The following is a 21,445-nucleotide window of genomic DNA, read 5'->3' as shown; positions in this document are numbered from 1 at the left end:
CCCCATGATGCTGACGTCCTCTGGTGGGACGAGCTCACACGTTTATGGATTCAGATGCTAACTGGACCAGACTGGTGTCAACCTTTGTGCTATAGAAGCAAATCAAAGAAGAACCAGTTGAACCTGAGCTGTCTGTAGTGGTGACACCAACACCATGTCACCTGCACATGCTGACCCAGGGTCAGTGTTGAACCTATAAGCTGTGTCCTCACAGTTCAATATGTCCTCACTGCACAGGTCAATGACATCAGAGCTGTAATGTTGTTCCCGTCTCACTAAAACTTCTGGCATAAGGTGACTTTTCTGGGTGATTCCTACTCCAGGGTCACCAGTTTGAATCCTTCTGTTACTGCTGGGAACGTGCTGCTAAAGTGCCCTTGAGCAAGGCCACGTCCAGCTTATGAAGCCAACCCTGGGCTCTGCTTGCTGGCAGTGACAGAGTAGATGAAACAGCTCAGTGGATGCTAACTCACAGCTAACAGCGCTCTGTCATGGATAAGTGAAATAAAGCTGACTGACCCACAGCTGCACACAAACACCTCCAACACCTACAGGTCAGCAGATCCACTGCTGTCTCTGATGGGCCCAAACTTTGCTTGTTCAGCGTTTGCTGCTGCTGACTTTGAAAATCACACCAAACATGGAATCAAATATATCGACTCAGCTTAGACTACAGAGAAGCTCGGCACTGCTCACAAAACTCAACACAAAAGGCTTTTTAAAGACAACAATCACTTTGACAGACACACAAACACGACTGAGTACAGAGCAGCTGCTGGTTTGAAGCCACAGAAATGTTCAAATGTTTAAACACACTGCAGCGTTGCAGCCGTGATGCATTTGTGCTGCTAAGGCCACACACATCAGCTGCCTTACATTTTAGTACCAGTTCATCTCTGACCATGGCAGCACAGTCTTTCCAGTGCAGTGATGTTGGTGGGGACAGTGGGGACTGATTGTTCATTGGCTGTAAGCCGGTCACATGGACGTTTAACTGGTGCTTTGATTGCTCTGTAGTCTGTTGTGCCTGTGAGCTGCTCCTAAAATGAGACAGATTATAATTGTCACCATTCTGTTAATGACTCTTATTATGTGCGCTCTCCTCCACTGTCACACTAAACACATTAAACCTTTATTTTTGTGTAAAGTCAGGATTTATTGGCTCTTCTTAAAAGCGTCATGAAGTGCAAAACTCAGCAAACATTATACAAAAGTAGATTTAGAAGCTGAACTGAAAACATTTAAAGTGACAGTCAGCACAAATCCAGCTGACATCTCCATCCAACCCAAGTCTTCATTTAAAGTCATTATAACTGTGACACACGTTTGTTACAGTATTAATCCTGCCTGATGCTGCAGGGCCAACATCATGAAACAGGCTCAGCATTTATTTCCATTATGAAACTTTATCATTAAAAACAAACCATTGTTCTGCAGTCGTCCCAGGACTGTCGGTCAAACGTTCTCTCCACATGTTTAAGGCTGAGCTCACTTTATCGTCTGCCTGAAGGAGGGAAGCAGATGTTACTAAACATCACAATAAAACATATGAAATGGGTGCACATGAGGAACGTCTGCACTGTTAAAGCCGTGCAAACATCTTCACACATGAAGCAGCAACACCTCTCAGTTTAGCAGCAGCTGGTAAAAGCCACAGTGATCCTGGAGCCTCCCTGAAGGACTCGTTCATCAGTAACTGTCAGGAGGACGATTAAACCTGCTGCACACGTCCTGTAGTTACACACTCGGGAGGAAAGACGACGTCCTCGCTCTGCAACATGATCTGTGTTTCATCCAGGACGCTCAAACACAGACTGGTTTCCAAATATTAGACGCACTGGTTCTTCATGTGTTTCTACCTGAGCACTCAGAGTCATTTCTACAACAGGCCTCCTTCACCTGCTGGTGCCTCTGTTTCTGTGTTTGGCTGTTTCCATCAGTGCCTGATGTTTGTGATCTTTGATCTGTTCTGAAGTCTCTCTTTGTAACACAAATGTTGTTTGGCTTCTTTTGCAAACAAGGCAAAAGAACTTTAATGGATTCATTTGCTGATCTTACTTTTCTGATGCAAAGCCGTCCTTTCAACGCTTTAGAAAGAAAACCAAACAATGTTTTTAAAACTTTCCCAAAATGTAAAAGCTATTAAAACCATAAACTTCTGCTCCTTGATCATGTGATTCTTCTTCTAGACTGTCTGTAATTGTTATTGCTGATTGTCAATAAAGTTGTTTTTTATAAGTTATGTTGTAAAGGAAGCTTGTGGCGAGGGAGGAGGGGCGACTAAAAGCAGGTTCATATAGTGGGAAAGTCCTCAGGTCATGTGAGGATATTTACTGATGCGTCAACACTGTCAGATAAAAGAACGGCTGCTGCATTTGTTCTCCCACAAATAAGTTTGGTGATGAGTAAAAGAATTACAGATGATGTGGCAGTTTATACTGGGAGCTGGTAGTGATGTTACTGGCTTGAACTGGGTGGAGGACGCACTAATATGGAGGTATGTGGTTTGCTGGGACTCTAGCAGCGTGCTAGTGAGCACAGGTGATATGTCTTCAGACTCTAGGCAACATATTGTTTTTGATATACTTCATTTACTGTATAGAATCAAACACAGAGGGATAGAAGTGGATTTCTTATGGCTCCCTGTGAATATCGGTGTTGATGCAATGAACAGGACGATAAGTTTAAAAAGGTGCAGCAAGAAGAAGTCGTGCAGGTTTGACTATAAAATACAGTGAAAGTGAGGTGAAGAGTATAATGAAGGTAAAGATGAAGGACGAGTGGCAGGCACACTGGGACAGAGACGGGAAAGGCAGATATTATTATACAGAAAACAGTCGTGTAGAAGAAGCTGCAGCAGAGACCAGGATGGAATCTGGAGAGTCAGAGTTGGTCACACAGGCTTGAATAGCACACTTAAAAAGGTAAACATGACACAGGAAGTGTGACTTCTGTGGACCAGAGGAGACGTTTGACGGGTTGTTAGCGTCGTCAGGATGCTGGATGGAAACGCTGTGCCTGATAGGATGATTACAGGCTGGACTTTGTCTTCCTGTTACAGATGGATCCAGGCCCTGGATGACTGCTGGACACACATGACCCACACTAGGCTGCCTTCATCCATCCTTTCCTCCTTCACTGAGACTCAGAGTCAGCATGTATGTATTTATCAGGGATTTGAATCCTTTCATTACAGAGTGAAGTTAAAGTAGATGTGTGAACACACTAATAAACACAAAGGGACACAACTACTACTCCATGATGGAAAGCTGAAGTATTACACAGCTTTATGAACCTCCTGTTATCCTGGTAGACGAGTACAGCAATAAATCTTTTACTTGAACATCTTCTGGCTGCAATAAGCTTTGAAATGTGACCATGAAGTTAGAGACACACTGACTGAAACCCACAGCTGTGACTGTGGATCACATCCACACACAGTGTAGCTGCTGTCTCTGTGTGAGCCTTTGCACTGCTGCTCGCAGCACCGTTATATCACTCAGCGCTCGCTGCTGTTATTGAATCCACTTTTTACTGTCCGTGCAATCAAGCTCCTCTGCAGAGCTAGAAAATATCTTCGAACCAGTTTATGTGTTAGGGGATCCTTTGCAGCTGTGACTGTTGCCTCTGTTTTTGTCCTTTGGTTCCTGGGAGCCTTTTACATTTCCATCAGCAACAAATATCTGAACAGGCTTTATTGTAGGAAATACAGGAGTAAATAGTTGTCATTATTTATTAGATGTTGTTAAAGATGATCAGATGCTTGTTTAGTTTAATGCTGTGGCTTCAGTCAGCATCACTGTGCTGTATAGTTTTATTTTTCTCATCCTTCTGTTAAAGTTGCTGAATAAAAGCTGGTTGGTCTGCACCTCACCTCTGCCTCGAGCCTCCTTCTTTAAAGCAGCAGAGGCTCTTCATTCAGGTATCACAGCTCGAGTTGTTCTGCAGGAGACCCAGAGTACTGTCCTTGGTCCATAATGACATTAACTTTGATTCATGTCAACACGAAGCCTGAACGTCTGTGATGAACACACTATCAGCATCACTGACATATTTCATCATTTAAAAACACTTCCTGTCACTGTGGTGGTTACAGTGACATCATGCAGTTTGTGCTTTGACCTCCAGAGGGCGACAAATCAGCACAGACAGAGAGCTCCATTCAAACTTTGCTGCCATCAGGAATAATTCTTCAAATATAATCATCAGTGTTTGAGCAGTTATGATATCAGGGACAATCTAGACATGTGTGACAATACTGAACATGTCACATGACACACCTCAAACATCATGTGATCCACTCTCAGTCTGCACTTTCAGTCATGACTTCATGAATTTATGATCAGTTTACTCCTGAAATATTCAAATGCTGCAGGGTGAAGAACAACAAAGTGCTGACACATGTTTGTGTTTCAAACAAGAAAACCAGCAGAAATAAATCATCTTTGGACAACATGACAGAGATTAGTGAGTTTCCAACTTGCACTTGAATGCAGCACAGACAGATTCTGATGTTCGTGGTTGTAAACGTGTCCTCAAACGCCGCTCTGACTCTTTCCTTCCTGCTCAAAGTTCCTCTTTTCTGAACTTGGTGTTTGTGCCTGACGCTGATCGTCTCCGTGTGGAGCTCCGTGTGAAGGTAACGTTAGCAGTGTGTAATGTTTCCTGGCTAACATCAGCTGTGTGCAGCTCAGTTCCAGCACAAATCTGCCGCTCCATAGTTCACGGTAACGGACTCATGAGGTCGACCGTTAAACGCTCTCCCGCCATTTTGTCTGTGTGCGCGGATGTGTACGTTTTTGTTACCACTGTCATCTCATCAATAGCCTATTTGTAAAAGATCTCTGTTCATAGTTTAGTTGGATTTTAAAACTCTGTAGTTGGACAGTTTTATTTTGGACTGATGCTAAAATTCTTGCTGATTGTTTCTGTCGAGGTTTTGTACTTGACATCCGCCATTTTGGATGTGATAAGCTGTAGAGAGTGCGTCCAAAAAGAGAAACCAGAAAGAGAACCTGTTTTATTAATAACCTCTTGCAAATAGAAGAATATGAAAAAAACAACAACAAATAGGATAAAACCTTTAAATTACTTGAATTTTTAAAATCACCATCATCTGTTAACACAAATTTGATCATTTCAAATTTGTGTTTTCATTTTCTCTTCCCAGTTACTTCTTTCTCATTCTCTTCATTCTCCTTGTCACCTTACGTCTCACTCCTTAACTGAAGTTATAGTTCTAACATAAGAAGTCCCACCAACGTCCTTTATTTAATCTCTGTGTTGTCACAGTTATTATCATCAGATCAGACATGAGACCCAGACAACAACATAAGTTTACAAGCTAACATCATGTCAGCTAACATTAGACGATAGCATCATAAACTTTAAATTACTTTGCCTCTGATCAACAGTTTGATTACATTCTCACATCACAGGTTTATTTGCTAAGTGTGAGTCCGCCCACATTAGATCCACTTTTCAGCAGGTGGAATAATTTGTAGTATATAGGTAATACATCAACAATGCTGCCGTGGTTAAGTTAAGAATATTTATAATGTCATTTCCAAAACTTGCATATGATCTGCAATTTGTAGCAGATCTACTGACTGTCACAGAGCAGCTGGAGCAGTCTCGAATGCAGGTCAGTCCACTGCTGCCCCCTGTGGCCAAGTGCCATAGCTACTGCTGGATGAACTCGTGACACATCTGCGCCTGTTTCTATGAACACATTGAGTCTGAGTGGCTGCACTTACACTGGTGCATTCAACATATTGAAAGATGGCAGCAATGTGGATTGTCAAGACTCAAACCAACCGTTGAGCAAAGACAGCAGGATCACTTGTTTCTGTTTGTTATACAGCCAGATTTACTCGTGACACACATGTGCAGCTGCTTTATCACCTATTCTGAATTTGTTTCAAGCACAATACATTTGTTACACATGTTGGGATATTGTGTTTGTTTTAAATGTTATATACCTGTGTGGTATGTGACTTGTGTTGCCATGACGCCAGGTCTCTCTTGGAAATGAGATCTTTAATCTCAATGAGATTTTTTTTTACCTGGATAAATAAAGGACTAATTTGTAACTTTCAGTGTTTTCCGGTCTTCCAAAGGAAAAAAAAACCTTCAACTACATGACATGCAGTTGTGTATTTGTTTTCACCTTATCATACACTTGAAGTTTTACAAATCACCACTTCTTTAGTTAATATCATTTCAGTCTCAGACAACCTCGTTTCTCTTACAGAGGTTGAATGCACCTTCTGCGGATGGCGGTACCACACAGTGTGCGTGGACTTCCCCTGCACAGAAGGCAACTACAAATGCTGTGAATGCTAAATAAACAGAAACAAATGATCCCTGTTGTCTTTGCTTGATGATTGGTTTGAGTCTTGACAATCCACATTGCTGGCGTTGCATCTTTCAATGCCAGCAATGGCAGGTATCAGTGCTCAAACCTTTTGTGTTTGTTTCCAACAAGTTGCCCACCTCGGGAAACAAAAATGTGTTCTTTTACTTGTCAGATGAACATATGAGACACTTTGACTCTTCAGTGCAGTGTGGAGCCTAACAAAGATCTGTTTTGTGTCCCAGCTGATCAGCAGGAGGAGGAGAGTCTGACGGAGCAGCAGAGGAACATTTTCAGCTACTTGGACTCAGCTCAGCCACTACAGAGGAAACAATGAGCTCAACACAGAAGGTGACAGACAGAGCAGGACCATATGACCAAAGATATTTATCACCATATACATCTGAACATTTGCCATAACGATGTAGCTGACGATAGAATTGACACCAGACAAAATACTTTACAGCTGCACAACTTTATTAAAAACCCATCAATGTATTTTCACTGAAACAAGCAGCTGTTGTTTATGTGCATTAAAGTTATATAAAAATGTAACAGTGCAAATGCAAATTCCTCGCTGACAGTTTAACCAAAAGGCGTTTCCAGTGGAAACTGGCCGACACATCCTGAGCATAACCATGTATAATATCCACTAAACTTCAGAAGAGGTTATACAGTCGTGGCCAAAAGGTTTGAGAATTGCATAAATATTGGAACCTGGAGAAGTTGCTGCTTAAGTTTTTATAATAGCATTTTGCCTGCACTCCAGAATGTTATGAGGAGTGATCAGATGAACTGCATCGTCCTTCTTTGCCATGAAAACGAACTTAATCCCCAAAAAGCCTTACCACTGCATTTCATTGCTGTCATCAAAGGACCTGCTGAGACCATTTCAGTGATCGTCTTCTTAACTCAGGTGAGAATGTTGGCGAGCACGAGGCTGGAGATCATCATGGCTGTATCCCGATTCAGGTTCTGCAGCTTTAAAGTCCTCAAGGGTACTCAAAGACCGCTAAGGCCGAAGTGCGAGGCTCGTAGGCTCGTGAAATGGGACGTCTAGCCTCCGTCGCGCTGCCCAGGTTGCCTAGCAACCATGATACTAACAGCTGGAAACGTTTCATACAGCTTTGTTTGACAGAAATGAAGGAGAACATATTTAGTTCATTTGTTTCTACATGAGCTCTGTGTGATTTGATGAGTATCTGAGGCTGAGACCACAGGACTGTGAAACATGATTGTTGGGCTTCATTTCTGTGCTGAACAGTCGTTTAAAATTAGCTGTAAATAACAATTAGCTGATGTTGTTCATGAGACTAAAGTCATCTCACTGTGGTAATGTAAATATGATATGGCCAATATTATAGTTATTATATTAATCACTTCACTCACAGACAAGTATCTGTGACAGTGTGTATACAGATGTATCATATATAAGAGACAAATATTGTTCTTTTAATATGTTGGTACTAAATTTGGCTCAGTGCTTACATATATGTGTAAAAAGCAAATGTAGGAGCTGTGATAACTGTGTCTGATAGAATGAAGAGTAGACTGATATATGAAATATTCCTTTATTGGGTGAGAAAATCAGACCATGTCATAACTGCTGTAAGTCACACAGAATAGACATCAGAGCCTTAAACAGGCTGACTTCTGCTAAATGGGTCAAACTGGGCAGAAAGTCTACAAACACATAACATCCTTATAGAATATGATGTAACACTATAGATCAACTTAGCTCAGAATATATAAAGCATATAAACAGTTACAGCAATATGATGCAACAAACACAGCAGCTACTGATCCAAAATACTCAAAGCTTCATAGAACTGAAACCAACATTTATTTTTAGCTCCATTCTGCTGCTGATACAGACTTTAGGTTTCTGAACATTAAACTTGTTGCTGCCTTTCATAGTGTGTAACTTGAAGGCCCTGAGTACTTTCTCCCACACTGAAAACACTGGGATGATCACATTATTTGAACATTACCTAATAAGACTGATTCAGCACAGACAGTTATGTTAAACTTTCCTAGCAGTCCTTCACAAACAGGGAACAGTCTGTCTATTCTCTCCATCTGTCAGCTGCTGCTGGCTCTTCCTCCTCCTCTTCCTCACACACTGCTGAGTTTGTCCTGGTGGATCATCAGGGCTGCAAAGCCTCACAGATGATGTGCAGCAGTGGCTCCCTCAGTCTGTCCTCACTCTGGACACTTGCAGTCGTCACACATGGAAATCAAATGTGTGATAAGCTGCAGGATTCAAACACAAGTGTAACTTATAAACACATGTTCATACTTTTATTCCACAATCAGAGAGAAAGAAACAGAGAGAGAGTGCAGGACAGACAGACAGGTGACAGTCTCAGGTGTACACACTGCTACACAACAGCACCAGAGAAGCAGGATTTAGTGTTTGTGTTATTACGAGTGTAAACAAGAAGAGTTCCAGATGGTGCAGTGGACACATGTGTGACTGCTGTGATTAAAGCATCTTTCTTTCAGCTTAACGAGTGAACCGTCAGCTCGTTCAAACACACGTTAAAGTGCGTTTGGCTCGACACCACCGAACAGAGGCAGCAATATAACACAGCTAACATTAACAGTGCAGTGGATCCTGCTTGTGCCGTGATGTTCAGGACTGCAAACCGAGCAGCATCACTGACTTTCAGCTTGTTGTGTTTGTGGATATATGACTGACTTTAATTATCCACAAAATCATCACATTCTCTGTCAGATGAAGGTCGACTATTGAACGGCGTATATTTTAAAGGCTTTAAAACCAAGTTAACGCTGAAAGTACAAACATCACTAATGTCACATAACTCTGCCGACAAGGCATAGCTATGGCTATGAAATGCTCTTTGTGTATCACTTCTTCATTATGAAAGATGTCATTAATGCACTAGTAATGTCTCATCTGGAGTATTGTTCAATCATTTGGTCAGCAGCTAATAAGACAGATCTTAACAGACTTCAGTTAGTCCAGAATAAGGCGTCCAGATTAGTGTGAAGATGTTCATACTATACTAATATTGATCAAATGCATAATAACCTTTCTTGGCTTCCTGTACAGGCTAAAATATTCTATGGCTTACTTGTAGTTCTAAAGAAAGCAATTCTGTTAAACACACCACATTTATTCTGCTCAGCTGCAGTATCCAGATGAAATACATCATCATATTACACAGTTTTCAACAAGCTGCAATTTAGTAAATGCTCGAGTTAAAAGTAACGTTTTGTAAAACTGTTACATTTAGAGCAACTTTTAAGTGGAATAAGTTGCCTTAAAAAATTTGAGAATTATTCAAAACTTCAATGAAGACTTAAAAGCCGATTTACAGAGCTTTTAGTTGTTGTAAATATTGTAAGACATGATTTGTTTTTGAAATTTGTGTAATGTGCCTCAATGTTATTGATATTATTATTATTATTATTGATTGCTTATATTTGAACAATTGTGAAACCTCACTGTGGATGTAAGAGTGAAATTATGTGGATATCTTGAATCCACTTTATTGTGTAATATTTTATGTGAGTATTTGACGGAAGACGAGCAACATCTGTTGTGGAAGCTAACGGGGTTCCTTTAGAATAAACAAACATAGGATTTATTATCACTGAATAATTCTGTATAAATCTATACAAATTATAGAAATATGTAATAGGAAACAACAAAATAATCTAAATTATAAAATAATGTGTGTGTGTGTGTGTGTGTGTGTGTGTGTGTGTGTGTGTGTGTGTGTGTGTGTGTGTGTGTGTGTGTGTGTGTGTGCATGATTTTAGTGTTTGAACAGTCATGAATTATCTTTAACAGCAGGTTGGATGTTAGAACTACCAGCAGGTGGGGATAAGAGACCTTTAAGGTGTTTGGTGCCACGCTCCACCTTCAGGTTTAAAACTAGTGTTAATGGAGTTTGAAGGTTGAGTTTGTTCCACGACTGCATTTCACTCACTGCCTCTGTTTGTATCTCTGTCACTGCAGGACCAACATGGAGCCAGAAGTCAGCGCTCTCAGGAGGCCGACAAACCTCACAGAAGAAAGGGAGAGAAAAAACACACCTGTGACGAGTGTGGGAAGGGTTTTACTGTGAGGGCTAAACTAAAACAGCATCAGGTCATCCACACTGGAGAGAGACCGTTCAGCTGTGACTTGTGTGGAAAGTCTTTTTCCTTGAAGGGTCACCTAAAAACACACCAACTCATCCACAGTGGAGTTAAAGCGTACAGCTGTGATCAGTGTGGCAGAGCTTTTACTCAAAGTAGCAACTTACAGAGGCATCTAGTTACCCACTCTGGAATTAAGCCATACAGCTGTGACGAGTGTGGGAAGGGTTTTACTGTGAGGGCTAAACTAAAACAGCATCAGGTCATCCACACTGGAGAGAGACCGTTCAGCTGTGACTTGTGTGGAAAGTCTTTTTCCAGGAAGGGTTACCTAAAAAAACACCAACTCATCCACAGTGGAGTTAAAGCGTACAGCTGTGATCAGTGTGGCAGAGCTTTTACTCAAAGTAGCCACTTACAGAGTCATCTAGTTACCCACTCTGGAATTAAGGCATACAGCTGTGATCAGTGTGGGAGAGCTTTTACTCACAGTAGCCACTTACAGAGGCATCTAGTTACCCACTCTGGAATTAAGGCATACAGCTGTGACATCTGTGGAAAAACTTTCAGCCAGAGAGAGAGCCAAAATACACACCTACGCATTCACAACAGACATGATGTGTACTGCTGTGAACAGTGTGGCAAAGAGTTTATAACTCACACAGACTTACAACGACACATGTTTACCCACACTGAGGAGAGACCTTATCAATGTGACCTGTGTGAGAAGACTTTTAAATCTCCACGTCACCTGAGACGACACCAACAGATCCACACCAGAAAGAGACTCTACAAGTGCAGCTACTGTGAGGTATGTATTTATATTGTTATCTTGTCATTTTAGCCTGACTGTTTGGAACAACTCTGCTCATTAAACTGTGTTAGCATGTTAGCAATTCTACTGCATGGAAAAGCAGCTCTGAGTGATTATTCAGATTTTCCTTTCAGTTATGATTTTAGTATTACTGTAGTATTATGGTGGTAGTATTGTAGTTATTGCAGCCCAGTAAACTGAGTGTGTTAACTGAAACAGTCAAATGTAGTTGGACGTCTGCAGAGATGCTCTTTATTTCAGTCGACGTTCAGGATACAAATGTTGAAGGACTGACTTACACTGTCTTTGTGTCTTTGTTTAGAAGCAGAGCGACACAGATGGATCCAGTTCTCAACCCTGTCATCACTGTGGTGGTGGGAAAGACTTTCATTGTGACCTCTGTGGAAAAACTTTCAGTTGGCAAGCTGCCCTTAAAACACATCAACGTAGACACACTGGAGACAAACTGAAATACTGCAAAGAATGTGGGAGAAGCTTCACCACACCAAGTGATTTAAAACAACATGACCTGATTCACAGTGGGGTTAAAAAGCACCTCTGTGATCAGTGTGGGTCATCCTTCACCACTGCAAGGGACCTTAAATCACACAAACGAGTCCACACAGGAGAGAAACCACACAAGTGCAGACACTGTGAGAGAAGCTTCTCGCATTCAGGTCATCGTAACATTCATGAACGAACACACATAGAAGGAAACTACAGCTGTGACCAGTGTGACAAGAGCTTCAGGAATCTCAGTTCATACTCTGCACACAAACGATCCCACGTTACTAATAAACTGTTTCACTGTTACCAATGTGCCCAAACATTCACCTCATTGTCTGCTCTGTGCAAACATCAGCGCGATCACTCAGGGCTGAAATCACTCCCATGACTGGATCACAGTGAATCTGAAGACACAGAAAGATCCTCTGGTTTCTGTGTCAGACTCAAAAAGCTTGAGATCAGGCTCCACAGAGTTCAGATAGAATCATTTAAACTTGTGTTGAACTGAACTGGTTGCTGGGCTGAACTTCTACATAATACAGATCTACATGGGATCTTCTTTTCTGTTTTTTACTGAGTCAGTTTTGTCCTTTTTTCTCTGTCCTGGTTTTGCTCGTCTGTAAATGATTGAAACTCAGTCAAATAGTTCATTGTTCTCCAGCAAAACGTTTTGGAAACTCATGTTTAACCTTTAAAACTCTGACATGTTTTAGCACACAAGGCTTCATCGGGGAGTTCACTCATGATTGGACCATGAGAACAAAGGTTTTTAGTTCTTTCAAAGAGAGTCTTGGAGATGTTTGATGTTTCTGTTTTTTCTACATAAAGGAATAAACTATTTTTCTTGCTTCATGTAGTGTGGAAGTTTTTAATGTTTCTTCATCTGTGATGTTCTTGAATGTGTTCACGTGAAGATGATATAAATAAACTCTTGTCAGAGATTTACAGTTATCAAACAGGTGAATAAACAACACTGAGACACTTGGAGACGGTTAACGTGCTGCACGGGTGAGGGCTCAGAGAGGACTCACACCGAGCTGCAGTAGTCGTTTATTATTTATAGCAGGGTGAAACAAGCATAGCAGTTTCCTCTAATTTTGCATATATGTGTGTTTGTGTGTGTGTCTAAGTTCGTATAAATATCATAGGGTGAACTTCCTCTTTCTATAAACAGAGCGAGTAGTACATTTTGTTCTTTTCCTATTAAGAGTAAAATATGAACATATACTTTAATGCAACATAAAACTCATAAAAGCGTTTCTTCTTTAACATCCCCTCCTGATGTTAATATTTTTCACTTAATCATACTTTATTATCAGCCAACAATCACTTGCTTATAACATTTTCAATTGTAGCATCATTCAGTATGTGTGTGTGTTTCTATACTAAATCTTCTTCATCCGGTTCATCTTCTAGTGGCAGTCCAACATAGGTAATTACTGTGGCCTGTACCATTTTGTCAATCATGGATCTTATGCATGGTAGGATACATGTAGAAAACAAGCACAATAATAGAAGCAGAACTCCTATCAGTACGAGTCCTTTTATCACGAGGGTCTTCCAGCTGCCACTCAGCAGCCAGGTCAGCCAGTCCTCATTGTTCGTGACATAGTCTTGTTGCTGCGCATTACTCAGTTGTCGCAACTTGTCTAGGGCGGTGGTCATGGTCAAGGAGTGCACGTTGTCCGGGATATAGGTGCAACAAGTGGTGTTGAATAAGACACAGAGGCCCCCTCTCTCAGCGAGAATCATGTCCAGGGCGACCCTGTGTTGCATGACCACTATTCTGATCGCGTCGATTTCCTCATTCTGAGCCTTATTTATCTTTGTTGAGCTGTTCAGGAAAAGTCCAAATCGGTAGTCAAGAGTCTCAATTCTTAACGTGTTTTTTCCAGTTCCGACCCATGGGAACAGTGAGTGCTGGACCTTCTGTCTGGTGGTCCACAACTTGAACTCCGCTGGTACATCACTGCCCCAGATTGGGTCATGGGGTTGCACGTCATCAGTGTTCCTCTTGCGTCGTGGTTGGTTCTGATGGAATACTCTGAAGGTGTGGTCTGACACTAAAATTAGGGCGCAGAGTCCGGTACAAGAAAAGCTCACAACTAAGACAAAACTGCTCCTGCAAGGAAAGCTCACTGTTATGCATGCAAGTCATCAAGATGACATCATCAAGATGGCGCTGGAGTGACGGCAGCCTTTCCAAGTAGCTCTGCAACACCGCACCTTTTTGTTAACTTTAACTTTTTAGACTAGGCTTTTCAAACTTTTTTTTCACCTTCCTCTACTTATACCTCTTAGATATAGCGATACAAGATGGATAATGCACTTTTTAAAACTTCTGGAACCAGTTCCTTCATCTATTCGAGAGCGGAGCTGCTGGCACTAAAAACAAAGGGACAGACCGGCATGCGACACAACATCCCGGCCGAGCTAAAGAGGAGCTACAGAGGCTGCAAAGCTGGAGCGAGGAGAGCGGATCACCGGAGGCGATTCAAACCATCAATCCCGACAGTGATCATGGGCAACGTGAACTCGTTACAGAATAAGATTGACGAACTGTGCGCTCTGAACAACCACAGACTATACCGTGAGTGCAGCTTGTTTATCTTCACGGAGACGTGGCTAACCGAGCTAACGCCGCAGGCTAACGTAGACCTATGCGGTTTCACACCCGTGAGAGCCGATAGGGACACGCAGGCCAGCGGAAAAAGCAGAGGTGGGGGACTCATTGTCTACGTTAACAACAGATACTGTAACCCTGGACACGTCTCCGTTAAAGTTTCGGTATGCCGTCCGGACCTGGAGCTGCTAGCTGTTAGCTTGCGGCCATATTATCTACCTCGGGAGTTCAGTCATGTGATCTGTGTGTGTGTTTACATCCCTCCGAGGGCCGACGCAACAGCTGCCTGTGAGAAAATACACACAGTCACAGCAAGACTTCAGACACAAAACCCCGAGGCTTTCATTATTATATCTGGAGACTTTAACCATGCCACACTGGACTCTACTCTGGCTGCTTTTCACCAGTTTGTGAATTGTCCCACAAGGAGCAACAGGACAATTGACCTACTGTATGCTAATGTGAGAGATGCATACAGAGCCACCCCCCTCCCCCCACTAGGGAAGTCAGACCACAACCTGGTTTACCTACAGCCACAATACACACCCCTCGTCCAAAGGCAGCCTGTCACAACGCGCTCCATCCGGAGATGGACCCCAGAAAAGGAGGATGCTCTGAGAGACTGCTATGACACCACAGACTGGGATGTGCTCCTGAGCCCACATGGTGAGGACATAGAGGGGGCGACACACTGTCTTACAGACTACCTCAACTTTTGTGTGGACACGGTCGCCCCTGCTAAGACGGTACGGTGTTATCCTAATAACAAACCGTGGGTAACACAGGAAGTCAAAGCTGTCCTCAACATGAAGAAGAAGGCTTTCAGGAGCAAAGTGAAGGAGGAGATAAAGGCAGCACAGCGGGAGGTGAAACGCTGCCTGAGGGAAGCAAAGGACACCTACAGGAGGAAGGTGGAGCAGAAGTTGGAGAGGAACAATATGAGGGAGGTCTGGAATGGTGTGAAAACCATCACAGGCCACAACACCAAGAAAAGCACAGTGGGGGGGACTGTGGAGAAGGCAAACGAACTCAACAACTTCTTCAACAGGTTTGACCAGCCCACAACCCCCCCACCCTCACCTTCACTACAGAGTCCAATCCCCACTCTCCTACCTCCCTTGCTTCCCCCCCTTCCTGACACCATGACACCCCCCTCCTCCAATCCCTCTCTCAGCAGCAAGACATCTCCCCCCCTCCCCTCTTCCCAAACATCTCCCAGTGTCACAGTGGATCAGGTCAGGAGACAACTGAGGAAGCTTCGCCCCAGAAAGGCAGCAGGCCCAGACAAGGTGTGTCCTAGGATGCTAAAGGCGTGTGCTGCTGAACTTGGGGAGCCGCTACAACGAGTCTTCAACCTCAGTCTGCGACTGGGGAGAGTGCCCGCCCTATGGAAGACATCCTGCATCGTCCCGGTCCCCAAAAAGAACCGGCCCAATGAGCTGAATGACTTCCGACCGGTGGCACTGACGTCACATCTTATGAAGACTCTAGAGCGGCTCTTCCTCAACCTCCTCCGACCACAGGTACAACATGCCCAGGACCCACTACAGTTTGCATACAAGGCAGGTGTCGGAGTGGAGGATGCCATCCTGTACCTCCTACACAGAGCCCACTCACACCTGGATGGGGGAAAAGGAACGGTCAGGATCCTGTTTCTTGACTTTTCCAGTGCCTTTAATACCATCCGGCCCTGTATGCTTCAGGAAAAACTGAACAGGATGGAGGTGGACCCCTGCCTGGTGGCTTGGATCTCCGACTACCTCACCGACAGACCACAGTACGTCAGGCTGAAGGACATCACGTCTGACACAGTGGTCAGCAGCACAGGAGCACCACAGGGAACTGTGCTGTCCCCTCTTCTCTTCACCCTGTACACCTCTGACTTCTGCTACAACTCTGAATTATGCCACATTCAGAAGTTTGCAGACGACACAGCCATCATGGGGTGTATCTGGGATGATCAGGAAGAGGAGTACAGAAGTCTGGTGAGGAACTTTGTCGCATGGAGTCACACAAACCACCTGCAACTCAACACCTCAAAGACTAAGGAACTGGTTGTGGACTTCGGGAGGTCTAGAGCAGGTCCACTGCCGGTTCAGATAGAGGGGGAGGAGGTGGAGGTGGTCAACAAGTACAAGTACCTCGGGCTGTGGGTGGACAATAAACTGGACTGGTCATGCAACACAGAGCACCTGTATAAAAAAGCCCAAAGCCGACTGTACTTCCTCAGGAGGCTGAGGTCTTTTAACATCTGCAGGAAGCTCCTGAGGATGTTTTACCAGTCAGTGGTTGCTGGAGTACTTTTCTATGCTGTGGTGTGCTGGGGGAGCAGCACAGCAAAGAAGGACTCATCCAGGCTGGAGAAACTGATCAGGAGGGCTAGCTCTGTGGTCGGCATGAAGCTGGACACTCTGGTGACAGTGGCAGAGAAAAGGACATTAAAGAAACTGATGGACATTATGGACAATGCCAGGCATCCTCTGCACACGGCCATTAACAACCAGAAGAGTCTGTTCAGTGACAGGTTGCTTCTCCCAAAGACAAGAACTAACAGACTTAAAAACTCCTTTGTCCCACACGCCATCAAACTGTTTAACTCCTCTCTGGAGGGGAGAGGGAGGGGAAACAGGAGGACAAAGGAGGGAACAACTAAGCTGTAGTGCCTCTTCACCTCACTGTACAATACCTTGTGCAATACTTTTGTAAATAGTCAACGGTGCAATAGACTCAATACTTGAAATGTGCAATTCACTTGTATTTTTATTTTTATTCCTATTTATTCTATTTATCCCCTTCGTATATTTTATTTATATTGTCTCTGTATTTATATATATGTGTGTGTGTATAACTCTGTAACTTCTGTCGGTGCTGTGCTTTTTTGGAAATCGAATTTCCCAGAGGAACCCACCCGAGGGATTAATAAAGTTCTATCTTATCTTATCTTATCTTATCTTATCTTATCTTATCTTATCTTATCTTATCTTATCTTATCTTATCTTAAGTTGATCAGCTCTAGGTGAGAAGACATTTAAATCTCACACTTGTTCTGCTGCATTTTTGAAGCTGGAGGAACAGATCGCAGGGTTCATTTTTATATACACTGCAACTGCCATGAGGACAGGGCCATTTTTTTGTTGTTGTTTGTTTTTCCTTTTGCTCTGTGCAGCACTTTGGCAGCATTTTTAAATTTCTCTTTGTATTTTTTCTTTCTTTTACTAGTGAAGAGATGTAGAGTGAACAGTTATACAGTCTAAATATCCCATATGGGTCGTGTGAAATGGTGTTTTCAGTTTCATTCAGTTGAAGTAAAGAATGTTGAATATTTCTAAGTGTGCTGTTTTGAACCAACATGTCACAGTATGATCAGTGCTGTAATTTTTGACAGTCACTGTATCAATGTTATTTTTGCATCTCTTGAATAAAGGTTTTGACCTGCAAGTGCTAATTTCTTTAGTTATTGGGGTAAAATGGGTAATGTTAATAGGAAGGTGTTTGCCAATTCAGTAACCTAATTTAATGTTAATGGAAACTAACATTATCTCAAATTGTTTAGTTATAATTGTTGTTTAACTGAATCTTGATTTTTGATCTTGATTTGTTCTTTCCCAACATTTTTCAAAAGAAACAGTCTAATTTCTTTGCTGTGATTGATTCCAGAGAACACGGAAGAACTGACATTATTTAACTGTTGATTTATGTAGATTCAGTGGAGGAGTAATGTCAGTTTAATTCTTTACCTACTGTCAATGCAGTGAAATTAGACATTTTGTTTTGAAAGGTTACTGGTGGATGCCAGCAACCATCTTGGAAGAGAACAATATAATCTGTTATAAGGCCTCCATTTGAAAATTGTGTATTTGATACTAGAATATAATAGGTATATAATAAGCTGAGGCCTTGACTAGTAGAACGTCATGTTGGTGTTTAACAACATGTGAGCCAACATCAGACTCCGAGCGCTACGATGCTAAAGATCAGAAGATCCAGTGTGACATCATCGTTACCTGGCAACAGCAGCCCTCATCTGACTTTATTGGAGGATATTTACACCAGCAACACGGTTTAGTTTGATATGACGGATTAACAACATGCGCTGTGATATCCTGTTCATCTGTAATAGATACTGGATCTAATCAGTCAGCAGATATCTGATCAGCTTATTTATAATTATACTAGAAACAAACACAACTGTGTTGGTGATTCATGCAAACTTGCATATCAGCCTTTGAAGGTTTTGTAGTATTGAGAACAAAGAGGTTGTGTTAGGGCTGAAAAGCCCGACTTGTTCTCCTCTGCAGGTCATCAAATGCACCACAGAAGTTTGTATTTGCACAGCCTGTATATGTTTGATGGCTTTATTATTCTCTGTTCAAAGACAATAAATGTGGAAAATGTCTCATGTAGTATCAGCTTCATTTAAAATGACTGCAAACATTTAGAGAACATGTGCTGCTGTTTGTCCTACATTTCAACACTGAATGAACCCTGAAAACATGATGGCAGCTGGCAGGTTGGAGTTCACATGAAATATCGGCTGTATGAAGACTGGAAATATAGATGATACAAACATGCAGCCAAACATTTGTGGACATGAATAAACTATCTGATCCAAAAAGCAGGAAGTGACACAGCTAGAAAGTGTGTAACAGCTGAAGTCAAATGTGATGCAGAGTTGAATCTGCACTTGGATCCATCTGTGAAAGGTTCACATGTAGGGATCACATGAGTCCTGATGTTTGTCAGTCAGCTTGATAACTCCATCTACTGTGGCTACATATACTGGGCTGGTAGCTCCACAGTGTTGGAAAGAAACTATTAAATGTGCAAAGTTTAAAATCAGAGGCTCTTCTAACACAGGAGCCATGTTGAGTTTAGATCACAGCCGACCACCGGAAATGGCTGAAATGAAAAGGAATGAAGCCCATTGACAGCCAGCAGGTCTAAACAGGAACGCACCCATTTGTATGTGTGGCAATGATGTGGCTGCGGCTGACACAGGATTGGTTCAAACTAAACATCAGACACATTTCACAGAGTTCACAAATAAACTCACGTTTTTATTTTTGAAGATGATCATAAAGTAGAATTTATGGTCCAGTAGAAACAGCAGGAGGTTTGAGCCCTTCTGATGGCAAGGCAAGGCAAGTTTATTTGTATAGCACAATTCAACAACAAGGTGATTCAAAGTGCTTTACAGAGACATTAGAAACAAAAACAAATAAAAAGCATGATTTAAAATTGATTAAAACAAGCAAACAAACAAACTAACTAATTAACAAACAAACAAACAAAACAGTATATAAAATCAAAACAGATCAGAACAGTAGATAAAATCAGTAGTTAAATGTAAGTTTTGAAATTTAAGCTTAAAAGTGTGGATTTGGTGCTTTATTCAAATGCAGCTGAGAACAGGTGAGTCTTCAACCTGGATTTAAATAAACTGAGTGTTTCAGCTGATCTGAGGCTTTCTGGGAGTTTGTTCCAGATATAAGGAGCATAAAAGCTGAATGCAGCTTCTCCGTGTCTGGTTCTGACTCTGGGAACTGATAAAAGACCGGATCCAGATGACCTGAGGGATCTGGAAGGTTCATACTGGGTCAGGAGGTCACTGATGTATTTTGGTCCTAAACCATTCAGAGCTTTATAGACCAGCATCAGAACTTTAAAGTCTATCCTCTGACGGACAGGCAGCCAGTGTAAGGACCTCAGAGCTGGACTGATGTGGTCCACTTTTTTGGTCTTAGTGAGGACTCGAGCAGCAGAGTTCTGAATGAGCTGTAGTTGTCTGACTGATGTTTTAGGTAGACCTGTAAAGATGCTGTTACAGTAGTCAAGCCTACTAAAGATGAATGCATGGACTAGTTTTTCCAGGTCCTGTTGAGACATCAGATCTTTTATCCTTGAAATATTCTTGAGGTGATAGTAAGCTGACTTTGTTATTGTCTTAATGTGTTTTTCTAAGTTTAGGTCTGCATCCATCACTACACCCAAATTTCTCGCCTGGTTTGTGGTTTTTAGATGTATAGATTGAAGTTCTCTGGTGACCTGTAATCGTTTTTCTTTGGCGCCAAAGACTATTACCTCAGTTTGTTTTTGTTTAGCTGGAGAAAATTGTACGGGGCCTTGGTCTCCTGGTGACATTGTGATATATATTTGTGTGTCATCTGCATAGCTATGACAGTTTATTTTGTTGTTCTTTATAATCTGTGCCAGTGGGAGCATGTAAATGTTAAACAGAAAGGGTCCCCAGATGGAACCTTGGGGAACTCCACATGTGATACTTGTCTGCTCAGATGTGAAGTTACCTATTGATACAAAGTATTTCCTGTTTTCTAAGTATGTTTTGAACCAGTTTAGTACAGTTCCTGAAAGACCTGTCCAGTTCTCCAGTCGTTTGAGTAATATGTTGTGGTCAACTGTATCAAATGCTGCACTGAGATCCAGTAAAACTAAAACTGACATTTTTCCACTGTCTGTATTCAGACATATGTCATTAAACAGCAGAAACAGGATTTGGAGGAAGATGTTAATAGATTAGAAAGAATTGTACACTGTGAATCAATGCAAGTCTTTCTATATAGACAGATCTGTAATAATCCCTCAGGTAGGTTCCTCTGGGACAGTCACAGATAGAGACACCAATTCTGACATCCTTTGAAAGCCTGACTTTGAATTTTCATCACTCGTCATGCACACAGATGTTAATTCTACATATTCCTGGTACTGAACTCTAAATCAATATGAAGAAAATGCTCCTGCTAATCTGCATCTATGTTGATATCAAATCCTTTTCCAGCACATGGATAAATCTCTATAAATCTTTCAGTCTGATCAGAATGGGCACAGTGTTGTTATTGCAGCTCCCTGATGTTTGAAAAGCTAAATGTCCATTTTAAAGTGCTCGTGTGTAGGATTGTGTTTTCTTCCTTTGTGCAGTTCTTACAGTAAACATGTTTGAATGTTTCCTGTTCCCCTGATGCTTCTTCCTGTTGGATAAAATTGGTTTGAATAACATGTTCTTATAGGTTTTAATGAA

The 21,445-nt window shown here is 42.1% G+C and overlaps 1 protein-coding gene, 1 long non-coding RNA gene and 1 pseudogene across 2 annotated transcripts; all 3 read left to right on the top strand.

The window, feature by feature from the left end:
* The first annotated feature begins 4,380 nt into the window (after window positions 1-4,380).
* On the top strand, window positions 4,381-10,560 carry LOC147337086 (uncharacterized). Its single transcript, XR_015128664.1, has 3 exons — window positions 4,381-4,639; window positions 6,601-6,706; window positions 10,344-10,560. It is a non-coding gene; the product is annotated as an uncharacterized LOC147337086 (long non-coding RNA).
* Window positions 10,561-10,752: 192 nt separating this feature from the next.
* Window positions 10,753-12,638, top strand: LOC147337085 (uncharacterized). Its single transcript, XM_086285747.1, has 2 exons — window positions 10,753-11,276; window positions 11,602-12,638. The coding sequence occupies exons 1-2, from the start codon at window positions 11,145-11,147 to the stop codon at window positions 12,172-12,174; spliced, it is 705 nt and encodes a 234-aa protein (XP_086141873.1). The 5' UTR covers window positions 10,753-11,144; the 3' UTR covers window positions 12,175-12,638.
* Window positions 12,639-13,772: 1,134 nt separating this feature from the next.
* LOC147337084 (uncharacterized) lies at window positions 13,773-15,254 on the top strand (annotated as a pseudogene).
* Window positions 15,255-21,445: the final 6,191 nt, after the last annotated feature.

This window comes from Aulonocara sp. 'chitande type north' Nkhata Bay, linkage group LG3 (genome assembly GCF_057382095.1).
Source record: "Aulonocara sp. 'chitande type north' Nkhata Bay isolate Kocher_YH1m ecotype deep benthic linkage group LG3, A_spYH_male_GT1.1, whole genome shotgun sequence".
NCBI classification, from domain to species: domain Eukaryota; kingdom Metazoa; phylum Chordata; class Actinopteri; order Cichliformes; family Cichlidae; genus Aulonocara; species Aulonocara sp. 'chitande type north' Nkhata Bay.
The sequence above is the reverse complement of the archived record's forward strand: the minus strand, read 5'-3'. Positions and strand labels throughout refer to the sequence as shown.

Coding starts and splice junctions, on each gene's coding strand:
- LOC147337085 (XM_086285747.1), top strand. CDS start 11,145: ATGTTTACCCACACTGAGGAGAGACCTTATCAATGTGACCTGTGTGAG. Junction 11,277..11,601: donor ACAAGTGCAGCTACTGTGAG/GTATGTATTTAT, acceptor GTCTTTGTTTAG/AAGCAGAGCGACACAGATGG.